This window comes from Mytilus galloprovincialis, chromosome 14, assembly GCF_965363235.1.
Source record: "Mytilus galloprovincialis chromosome 14, xbMytGall1.hap1.1, whole genome shotgun sequence".
NCBI classification, from domain to species: Eukaryota; Metazoa; Mollusca; class Bivalvia; order Mytilida; family Mytilidae; genus Mytilus; species Mytilus galloprovincialis.
The window spans coordinates 58,528,071-58,540,867 of record NC_134851.1 but is presented as its reverse complement, the minus strand read 5'-3'; the positions used below and the strand labels follow the sequence as shown (position 1 = coordinate 58,540,867).

Here is a 12,797-nt window from a genome sequence, read left to right as displayed (position 1 = left end):
TCAGATCGTTTTTAATGAGTCTAAATCAGTTAAAATCTTTCACATAAACTAATCGAATCAATTGAAATAAACACTTTAGTGCTTACAAGTGTTCAAAAAATTTCGTTAGATGAACCTGAAATTTGAGGCCAAAATCAGCGCTTACCGGACCTACTCCTTTGTGGATGAAATTATATTATCAAAAAATTGGGGTACAGGTCAAACTTGATTTAAGAACCCTTAAATCAAATTGTGCATATTTTGAGATACAGCTAAAAAAAAAATGTTCTTCCCAAAACTAGTAGACTCAGTGAAAATCTTAAAGAGATAGAGTTTATGTGTTTTGTTTAATGTGCATTAACTCTCTTTAAGCATTGCATTACAGTGTGTTCTCTTGTCACATTATCAGGTAAAATAATCTTAGAGAAGATGAAAATGATGTTAATTGAAGAAAAAGTAAGCAAAATGATCTTTCTGTCTTTTCTATAATTGTATTTGTTCAATTTTATTTGAACAAATTTAGACAACAATTCATTAATGATAGTTTGATGGTTCGACCGTATAACATTGTTGATCAATGTCCATTTGTGTTATCATGCATTTATGCTTGTATTTCAATAAAAACTTTAAAAAGGCAATTTGTACATATTTAATGCGTCCAAAAAGTACTTTCCTGTTTACCTTGACAGTATGTTTTTTGTTATTTGTATTATGTACTCTACTGCATCTTGTAAAGGTTTGTCGTTGTTATTCAAACATGCACTAATTAACAATTGAAGATTTGGATATCTCATTGTCAAGGTATTTTCACATTCCAGCATATCATCTTCTGTTTGAAAAGGATTGGGGGCAAAATCCCTCGGTAGCTTCAAGTTTGACCCAATATCATTCATATAGCTGTCAGCTGCATCTCCACCAGATGGAAGCAATTCCGGTGGAATATCACCTGTGTGTGCTTTTAGTAATGCTAACTCGTTCGGCTTCCCCTTTCCTGTTCAAAGAAAGACTTCATAATTAAATGAGAATGAAACGCTGCAATGATCTTTTGGTTAAGTCAGGGGAGGAGGGACTTTTTATACTTGTACAAGGTGATAGGATGTGCCTCTTGAATCGGTAACTTTTCAAGCTTTGAAATATGTGAATAGGTCTGGAAAACTATGAAATGAATATGAAGTCAATAAAGTTCCCATAACTTCTCCGTCTGTTATCTTTTTCAGCGTTCCCGACTTTCTTTTATCTGTCATGTTTTTTTTTTCTCCTTTGGCACTTTTACATTACAGATCATTACACAACCCATGAAACCCCAAACAAAAAAGGTTTCATTTTTACCCAGACAATGTATGCAAAGGTCCATGAGGAATGAAAATTGGGCCACAGACCATTAATATATGGTTGACAGAATTACAAGATATGAAGAACCGAAGTCTTCTACCTCATGAAACATTGATATATATACAAAAAGTTTATTACGCCGACGCTGGATAGCAAACCTATGTCTCGCATACAGCGGCTTTTGTCGCCAGCGAGACAAGAAGGGGAATTTCATGCGTTCGGTAAATCTTAAAGGAGGTCATCAAAGCACAGTTTATAATAACGAAATAAAAAAAAAATCAAACTACAATTTCATTACAAGACGTCACCACTGACCAGTAATTTTCATATACCTGGAATTGGATGTGCGTTCCATGACTCGACTACTGTTTTCAGTCCGATGCGACACAAGTTTAACAGTAAAGATGAAACACAATACTTTACTATATCATCATCCAGATCGATCCTGTTTTCGTTTACACTCTGAACAATTGCTCTTTTAATTGGAAAGTTTAGTCTGTTATTTATCTCAACCCACAATCTTTCAACTCTGTGATTCTGTGAAAGAACATATCATTATATAAATTTATAACAGTCACTATAATATAGGGTTATTGCATAAATATTCGGAATATTGTCCCAAGTATAATTCTGTATTACACGAGCTTGCGAGTGCCATTAATATGATATATAATTTATGTTCTACGAGGGACAATATTCCCCAATATTCATGCAATAACCCTGTTACTGTATATCAATATAATATTTGAAAGTAAAAATTGGTTTTAACTAAGATTTTGTCGTTGGTGACGTCATGAGTTTTTAAGATTTTTTGCACATTAACTGTTGGTTACTTTCTGTGGAAATTATTATATTGCTATGCAATAATTTACAATGCAACATTAATGGGAATTGATATTTAGTATATTGTTGCATCGGAATTGCTGATGGATCGAGTGCTGGTTCTTTCATGTTCAATGGGTATTATATAATGCAGATAATTGACGGTAATCAATCGAAATTTAGAGATGAAGTGTTTGGACTTTTTGTAGTTGTCATTCGATAAAAGGTTTAATTTTGCTTGGACAGTTTTCCCTAGCAGCAGACAACATAACATGCAAGGCCGTTGAAAAATTATGTCGTGTATATTCATTACGAAAACGGTTTTAGTTTGTTATTGTCTGTCATATCAGTTTTTCGTTGCTTACATTGCATATGGTCTGAATTTTCAAGTTTCATATTGCTTCATTTAGTCGCTTGTGTCCAAATATAGATGACTTTTTTGACATTGATTCGACGTTACTTTTTTCTGATATTGCCTGCATTTGGTGCAAAAATAGTGACATCCGTGTCAATGACATTACAATATTATCATCTTACAATATTTATGAAATTCTACTTAGTCAATAGTTATGTATGGACCTCTTTTTATCATGTTGAACCTAGGATTTGTTCATCGATCCGTACATTCGGAAAAGGTCCTCATATAAATAAATTGAGCTGTAAACTTCTGTAAAAGTTCCTAGTTAATAAATATGCACGTCGTTTGTTCTTTGGTGGATTGTTGTGCTATTACCAAACATGCTACATTTTTTTCATTGTTATTTATTTATATATATATATATATATACAACTCGTCTAAACATCAACCCAACAATGTTAGATCTGTAAATTTGCTTTCTCAATTTTTTTGTTCTTCCTTCGCCGGGATTCGGACCCATGCTACTGAGATATCGTGACACCTAATCGTCTGCACTGTAGCCGTCTTGCTAGACCACACGACCACCTTGGCTTCAGTAATAAAGCTTTCGGTGGCCGTGTGTTACCTTTCCTCGTCAGTTTTAATCTAGCGTCGTACTACAGTACATAATATATAGGGCATGGAGATGTGTATATATAATATCATATATGTATAGAGTCTATAATAATCTACCAAACAGTAAGCTTATTAGTTACATAGTGTGTTAGTGACCTAATATGATATATACAGGGTCAGTAAATTCCATATGGGGTGAGAGCGAAGCTCGAACCCCATATGGAATTTACTGACCCTGTATATATCATATTAGGTCACTAGCACACTATGTAACGAATTTATCTTACCGACTATCTTTATGTGTTGAATTTAGACTAAAGTTGTCTTATTTGCTTTCATAACACATCTCCTTATTTCTGTATTAAAGTGTTCAGGTGTTCAATTTTAAGAACCTACTTCAATTGATATGCACTAAAAAAACTAATGTAAACGATAGATATTTATAATAAACAACCTTGATATAACAATATTAAAAAGAACTTTCAATATTTGAAATAATCAAGCAGTGCCTAAGTCGCAAATTCACTACTAACCTAATATTGAAATAAGCCCCGCCTCCCTACTAACCTAATATTGAATATACACGGTCTCCACGAGGTCGCTTTTAACCAATCATATTCCTAGAAATGTATAGGAGGTAAGATAATAATAGGTATTGGATCATCAAAATGATTTATCGGTATTGTTACTCAATCCTTAGAATTAAATTCAATGACTTTCTTAAACAGTAAATATGAGCACGGCCTTTAATTAAAAGCGTCCGCGTTTTTATGTGCTATACACTTTAAGTTTGTTCAAAGGAATAAATTCTTTGCTGATCTAAAATTTATTGAAATAACTTGTTTTCCGGATATGTATATATTTACATGTACATGTAGGTGGTATATACTGTATCAGGCTGTATTGCTAACCAATATAATATTAGTTACATAGTTTGCTAGTGACCTAATATATATATAGGGGATCAGTAAATTCCATATGGGGTGAGACACGGTGGGTATGGTTGTCCTGCGAGAGAACGTTCTGTGCTGGTGATTTGGTCCTGTCAGGTGCTGGTGGGTCCTGATTCTGTGCTGGTGGGTTTGTTTACATTGTATCAGAACGGCAATAAAACGACTGTTTTGTTGCTTAATTTTTCTCTGATGCGTCATAAAAACCATGCAAAGTATATTACAACAATATTATATCGCAAAAGTCGTGTAAGTTCGGTAAACGGAATTGTCCTGACGTTGTGCTGGTGATAAGAAAAACGGTCCTGGTTCTGTGTTCCTATGTCCTTGTTCTGTGCCTTTATATTTTAGTTAAAAGTGGCATATATTCAAGATCATTGATGCTGTACTGTTATTGGCTAATTAACTGTTGTCTGCTTTTTTGAAATTGACAGTGTTGTGAATCTGTTTACTGTTATTATGAGAGAAAAAATACCCCTATATTTTTTTTTTTATTAAATTAACTGTAATCTTATTTATTGGCCTGTTAATGGAACCCTTCTTGCACCCTTTTAAGATAAGAAAATATTTTTACGATTTTCGGGATTACGATCATTTTGCAAGATCACCAAATACAATACATATATAAAGTAGATGATGTGGTATGTTTGTTGTCAATGGACAAATTTCCATAAGAAACCAAAGGAAGTATGTGTTAACAACCATACGTCATCGTACGACCTTCAACAATAACCCATAAAATAAAAATGTAAAAGGTTTTGCATAAAAATAGAGAGCAAAAATATAGAACAAAGGACTTTCTAAGCGTTTGAATCATATGTCTTTAGCAGCTTAAAACACATTTGTTTGTGAACAATTTAGTGCTGACTATAAGAATGACAATAGTATTGCGGGTTTGTTTGATTGTTTTTTTTTTGTTTTTTTTTTTGGGGGGGGGGGGATAAGTTAGAGCGAGATTACAGTGAAAGTTTTAAGCTTGTCGTAAGATTTAAAAGTTGCATTTTAAAAGAATCACTTGCTGTATCTGTAAGCCTTTTTCAACATAATTTTTTTGTCTGAACGGTTATCAGGTATTTTTTTTTCTCGAAATTTCGATAGAACACTAAAAAAAAATCACTATTTTATGAAAGGGCAGACTAGAATATGTCAGAGAATGAAGACGAGATAACCTTTGTACAGAGATTTTTGTTATGTTTAGCATGGGATCAACACAAGGGTACATTATCCTTAAAGATCTATTTAAAAGTATTTGAAACTACCGTTTGCTTTGTTAATTGTGCCTTCAATTTCAAAAATTAAAATATCTCGTAGCTTCATACTACCAATTGAGTATAAAACAAGTATATAAGTTTAAAAAAGAAATTCTTAGATTAAACACCTACATTTAACTCTAAAAGGTCATAACAGTTTAAAACAATACAAATCTACACACACAAAAAACTGGCTTAATTTCAACTGGTTATCAACCCGAATCGCTATAAGATCATATATAAGCTCACCTGTGTCGAGGGGTCGTGTGAGGTTCATGTATTGTCTTGGCGTCCGCAATTACAAAAAGATCTTTTCTGAAATTACTTGATCAAATGTTACCAAATGATTTTTCAAGAGTGAATCTAGGAAAAACAATATTCATCAACAAACACGACCACTGTCTGTTAAAATGTATTCCAGTTTTTAGTTACAGCCGATTCCATTGAGTATGTAGGCAAAGGTAATATCTTTGGTTAGCTTGCTTGTTAGCTAAACCGTGAAGTCATTGTTAGGTAAGGTATACTACTCCTTTCGAAGTAGCCTGGTCCTACAGACAGAAAGATGTGTCATTTGTCGGACTAGTCTACTCTTAAAGTAGGGTAGTTTACATAACCTAACAATGACTGTTCTGTTCAGCAAGCAAGATAACCAAAGATATTCCCGTTGTCTACACACTCATTGAAATCGGCTTTAATATTGCAAAAGTTCAAGCAATTAGGGCAAAACTTACCGAGTAAAAAAAATCAAAAGGCCAATGTCTATCTACCTTGCACATTTCAGAAAATTCAGATCAGATAACGAAACTGGGTCCAGCAACATTTATAAGCAATTTAAGATTTTGACCCTCACAGTTTCCGTTCACCACAAATATTCTCGTTACAACGAATCATTTTAAATACAAAAATACCCGTTGCAGCCTTTTGTTTATCTATTAATATATGTATACGGATAAAGTTATGAAAGGCAGCAGGGTCACCAGGGTGAGGAGTCCATGTCATCTGAAATAAATGCTAAGCACAGATCTAGAAAGCGACAGATAATCATGACATTAAAAAAACTGTCTTCTTTTCGACTTTTTCGAACAAATTGACACATAAAATGAATTATATAGTATTGTGGAATTTTTAACTTGTGTTCAATTCATTGGTTACACCTTTTACTAGGATAAAAATCCTGTCAAGTATGAGCTGGGAAAAATATTTCAGAAAAGAAGATGGAAATGTGAAAGTTTCCGTGCGTCAGGTGCAACAGCATACGAACAGCTAACATGCCTCGTCAGGGTGGAAGCTAAAAAGTCCACGAAAATTTGATTTAAAACCTTTATTCGTTCCACAAAGTTATTGAGATTTTGTTGAGGATTTAACCATCTACGACAACAAGAAATTTTTTTTTAGAATTTACAGCTCTTCTATAAATATATACAAAGCAAACCATTGATCAAATTGCTTGCTATGATTGTTTGGATGTTTGTAAACGACAGGTTAGTAGTCTGTTTACTATAAACTAGAATTTGTTTGGACAATAAACATTAACTTCAATTCCTGTCAGTTTGTATTTGTCCAATCAAATCCCAGTATGTATTGAAACTCCGCCTACCTCAAAACATCCAAGCAAACATAGCAAGCAAGTCAATCATGCTTTTATAGAAGAGCTGTACTATATAGTGCAAAGAAGAGTTTAAGTCTTTCGCCAAAAAATACTATCAATTTCTTTTTGTCCTATGTAAACTTCCGTACCATTTCCTTCCATTCATGATCATTAAATTGAACGGTAAAATATTTCTTGGTACCTTCTTAATTCCTTTATAAGTCTTATGTAAACATAATTCTGACAATAACTGTTGTGAGCACAAGATTCACTGCACACTTTTAAAGTTCTGCTTCATCAAACATTAAAATGTGAACTTAAGTTTTGAGACTTTTTTAATCGACACGATTGGAATTTTTTGTATATGAGAACATGGTTTATATTTGTTGAAAATGCGGCTTTGAACTAGTTTTCAGTACCTGCAAGCATTCGTTGTTCAATAATGTGTGTCTTTGTGCTATTATATTATGTGATAAATTGTTGTGTTGGTACACCAATGTAACAATGAAGGAGGAAATGAGGAGGGTTGGTTGGGTGGAAGTGGGGAGGGGTATGCGGAGCGCTAAAAAAAATGTCTATGCGGCATGGGCTTTGATCATTGTTGAAGCATCAATGTAAGGGGCATTTAATATATTAATAAAACTATTCTTATTTTAAATACTATATATTGTTATCTGATATTGGACGAAAGATGTTGCCCTTCTATATAATTATGTAATACAAGTTACGATCATTTGAAAACACATATTAAACAGCCAAATGGATGCACAAGAGCTAAAATAGGAGTCATAGATCCTATTGACAACAATTATCTGCCAAATTTTATTGATTTTGTAACATTTATTTCAAATATGACCAACTTCTTATGCAAAATCACCAGCACCGTATCAGGACCCACCAGCACAATGACAGGACCCACCAGCACAGTATCAGGACATGAATAAATTGAGAAAATGCTAAATTTTAATAAATTGCAATGTTTTTTCACAAAGTAGTTTTGTCGTGTGGATTGCGGTATAGAAAGCGGACTCTATGATCATTTTTGTTTTATTTTTTCAGTTCTAGATTTTCTGAAAATGAGCATTTTTGTGTTACGCTTACTAAAACAGTTTATATAGAGGGTAATTTTTTTAATGGTTTACATATGAAGCCATAAGAAACAAAATTGAAAAATCTCAACTGTTTTCTTCCATTTTTTATGAGTGAAAACGTCAAAAATCATCATTTTTGTCTTTGTTTACATTTTTTCATTGATCACCAGCACCCGTCAGGACCGAATCACCAGCACAGAACGTTCTCTCGCAGGACAACCATACCCACCGTGTGAGAGCGAAGCTCGAAACCCCATTTGGAATTTGGACGCGTTTAAGCAATCATATTCCTAGAAAGGTATAGGAGGTAAGATAAGAGCTGTGGTCACACGCCTTAGTATTTATTTTGTGTACTCACTTTGATGGATGTGGTCTGACAATAAGGTTGATATTCTCTGCGATTGCGGTATTGTTCATTTTTTTCTTGCATGTAAAGACAGAGGAAGAATTCTTTGCCATGATCAACTCTCATTTGATCCCACATCCCATACTTTAACACTGCTGATCTAGAATAGATAATATTTTGAAAAAGCCATAATCATATTTACTAATTAATTACTTTTTATTGTTTCTCGAGGTAAGAAAAAATGTATGGAAAATATGTTATTTTCAGGTAATGAAACAAAAGCCATTGTACAGACGAAATTATTTACAACAATAGGACATTGTGTTTTTATATGCTATAAAATGTAAGTTTGTTGAAATAATTTGAGACATGATTTGTTATTTAAATTTCTTCATTCGTGCCAAATAATCACTACCTGGTATCAATATATTGTTAGATTTTAAAGACATAGGAAATAGTAAGAAGTATACATTTGAAATCGATTCTTCCGACTTGGATTAAAGATTATGTATTCATTTAACTAGAAAAAAGGTAGAAATTCAATCTGTATCAACAAGTTCTCAAGTAGACTATATAAGAAAAAGCTAGACTTTCAGTTTAGGTTTGTTACTAAATGTTATGAACTGAATATGGGAATGATATTAAAGGCTTTAGGGCGGAGTTCATTTGAAGCTCTAGAAAAGACTTCAGAGTTTCAAGAGTATCATGTGAACGCACTGGAGTTGCTACTCGGAACAACTCTATACAAATCTGTATAACAAATTAAATAATCTCATTGGTTTGACGTCATGTATGGGTTTCTCGAGTTCAACCTTTGGCTTGGTGAGGTACGAAATGTTTACTTGAGTGGTTGAAGTAAACTGAAATAGTTGAAACCCGAGAAAATAAAGTTTACTAGAAAGTTTTGAGTGCACTCGCCCATTAGAGTCATATACTGTTACATTAGGGCCGAATTCACTTGAAACTCTGGAGTTAACTTTACTGACTCGGGGTTTTCAACAATGTGAGTTTACTGGAACCTCTCGGGTTAACACGCTCTTACCCAGGTTTCAATCCTCACTGAGCCAGGGTCAACTCCAGAAAACCTTCAATGTCTTCAAACCAATCAGATTTTTTCCTTTTTTATGCTGAGGCAGGGCATTGCCCCAGAGTAACTTGCAGTTGTTCCGAATAGCACCTCGAGTACGTTCACGTGATGCATTGTAATCTTGAAACTCTGTAGAGGACTAAGTTTCAAGTGAACTCGGCCTATGACAATTGTTCTGCTTACCTGTACACGTCTTCGTAAATAGTTATATTATTTTTAACTGGCATGGACGTGTAACCAACAATTTTACCACTGTAACCGTCCACAGCTATAACATGTGTAACACCAAACATCACAAGTTTTTCATTTTGATCAAGATGGATTTTATGTCCAAAATGATCAGCCTGATATGGAACAGGATTAAAGTTTCGTGATCCCTTTAAAAAAAATTAAAAAAAGTTGTGACTTTCTGTTTACATAAGGAAAATAAAATGGTAGGGGATGAGCTACAAAAAAATATAATAGTATTAACAAAGAGCCAATTTCGATAAATGTTTTTATCAAATAATTAAAAATTCTCAAATTACGACAAGAGTGCACACGCTTAAATATCTTGCGTTTTTTACTTATCGTTGAGATTATGTTAAAGGGGTCAAAGGGGGCCTGATCCCGAAATTCCGGGCTTAAAAACATGAAATCATGAGATCCCGATTTAACAAGAAATAAAATCCAGACATCCCGGAATTTGAAAAAAAGAAATTCCAGATCCAGAAAGGGTCAAAAACACCCGATCCCGACGTCCCGAAAAGAGTCCTGCCCATCCTCTATGTTGATAGTCCTAAATATAAAGGTTTACTACAACTATCACATAAACTCAACGTGATCCAAGAAAAGGAGGCCAAAGTCATATACATGTAAACAAAACAAGAAATAAATGTACACCTAACAATAAATCACTAAGTATAGTTGACCTATAATTATAGCTTATAATTTCTAAGAAGCAGACTTAATCAAGAAAACTAAACACTGACTAATGAACCATGAAATTAAGGTCAAGGATCTTACAGTCCCTGTAACGTAAAAGTTAACACTTATTTCGTTCGGGAATCGTACGTACAGCGTTCGGTAATCGTTCGTATAGAGTTCGGTCATCGTTCGTACATCATTCGTATAGCGTCCGTACAACGTTCGGTCAGCGTTCGTTCATCGTTCGTTCATCGTATGGTAAATGTCACCGTTGATGGTTTTGTATAACGTATGGTTCATGGTATCGTTAATCGTTTTATTTGTCGTATGGTTTATGGTACGGTTTAGCGTTTAGCGTTTCGTTTATCGTATGGTGTGTGATATCGTTTAGCGTTTCACCAATCGTATGGTATATCGTTTTGTTAAGCGTCTGATATACACGTATGTTAGGGTTTTATTTTTGAAAGTTATTTCAATTATTATAGTTATGAGTTAAAGTGATTTTTATTATAAAAAGATGCGGGATAAAAAAAAACAATTATTAGTTTGGATTGGATTAAATCTCTAACTAATATCATTATGGAATATATATAAAACGAATGGGAAACGTTTCCTTCAATCACATTTTGACATGAATAACATGAGACCAAATACCGCGATATAAGTCAGGCTCTCTATGTCTCTCTCTCTCCTCCGCCAAACATTTCTCTGATCCAAATATTTCCTTGACACAATAAATTATAAAGAATGTTCTATAAATGAGGCTTAATATGAAGTACATGTTTCATATCTAAATGTATTTAAAAAAAAGACGACACATCCATGGTATTTGTTCTCCTCAATGTGAGAGTCTGATATAAACCGAAAACTGCCAGGGGTATATAAAAATTCGTTGAAGATATCTATGGAACCAGCGTCGCTTGTGATTCCTGCTGTCGGTGTTAAAACTGTTTTTTTTTACTGTAAAAAGTGCTTAAGTCAATTATGAGTAAAATACAGAATTAAAAAATAACTCTACCCTTTTTATATTTCTTTATTTTAGAGGTAAGGTTCTGGCCAAGTTCCACTTATTCTGTCGCAAATCATTTACCTAAATAACCAATCAATTGTATTCTAAAAAAAGTTGATTTGTTCTTTGTACGAATACATGAAATATTTCTCACTGGACGTTATGTTTGCAATCGATGATCAAATACAAATCTACAGTATTTATATGAAAGAGACTAAATAATATATTTTTTTTTATTATTATTCTACACATATTTGAAGGATCGAAATAATCAGTTCTACAAATGGATGTTATTTAAAGACTTGACATTTTACAATTATCACATGCATCCATTAAATTTTTTATCGACGCACTAAATTTTTCCCTTTCATCGTGCATAGCTCATTTTCCGATTCACTTAAGGTGTCTAACGATCTTCTTACTTGTTCATTAAATTCTAAAATTAAAATCCTACACAAATTGCAAAAACTTTTATTCTCCGGCTAGACTGCGTAAAAGATGAATACTGTTTTGTTTGTGTACACACAATATTTTGAAGGCCGATATCCAGTTTCGCTAAAAAAGAATTAATTTGCGCCACAAGTTAATTATGCCAATTCCTTTTTTTTTGCATCACTTTATTGTAAAAACTGCAACATTCATTTGCGCCAATAAAACAATCATTTTTAATTGCGCAAATATTATAGACTTGTTTTCAAATATTTCTTCTTGGTGCACTGGGGAGGTCCTTTTCCGGTATTTACAGGTACAGATACCGTAAACTGAAAGGGCCTCCTTAGTGCACTTAGAACAAAATAGTGCACTAGGGACCTGATGGAAAGATAGAATTGACACAAAAAACATGGCATACGGAAGGAGAAGTACATATTTTCAAATTTTAGTAATTTTAGTAATTATAAAGTTATTTAACAGTTGAAGTCAGTATTCTAATGTTACATGTACGTGTAAATAGGTTAATATGACACAATTAATAATATTGAGAATGGAAATGGGGAATGTGTCAAGTTCCATTTATTGGCGCATTTCATATTATAAAAAAGAAGAGATGAGCGCGATTCAAACCTTTACAATATGACAAATTACACCTAACCGTTTTGACAAACCAGTAAATTCTTCGCCCGGGGATATACACCTGACAGTAATGTTCATTCAGTAACTTTACAATACCCAGCCGTGTCATTTAAGTATATTGTACATGTAGATAACACGTGTGATACATGTATATACATCAGAAATACCCATTCAAGTGATTTTTAATTTTAGAAGAACTCCATATCGGGAACATAAACATAAATTACAATAATATGTCAAAAATGTATTAATAATTTCAAATTGTTTATTAAATGCTCCTAGGTATGTATTTGTAAACTTATGTTAATTCGTTATTTCATGTATCTTTTTTTTTTGCTTCAATTACTTTTTTATCTTATTGACTTATTCGTAAATCGAAAAACGCACAAATCT

At 33.3% G+C, this 12,797-nt stretch overlaps 1 protein-coding gene across 1 annotated transcript; it reads right to left on the bottom strand.

Moving 5' to 3' along the window:
* Window positions 1-612: 612 nt before the first annotated feature.
* Window positions 613-9,791, bottom strand: LOC143058960 (uncharacterized). The gene is made up of 4 exons (XM_076232436.1): window positions 9,602-9,791; window positions 8,344-8,491; window positions 1,644-1,848; window positions 613-970 (listed from the first exon to the last, which is right to left on the bottom strand). Exons 1-4 carry the CDS (start codon window positions 9,709-9,711, stop codon window positions 657-659), a joined length of 777 nt encoding a protein of 258 aa, XP_076088551.1. The 5' UTR covers window positions 9,712-9,791; the 3' UTR covers window positions 613-656.
* Window positions 9,792-12,797: the final 3,006 nt, after the last annotated feature.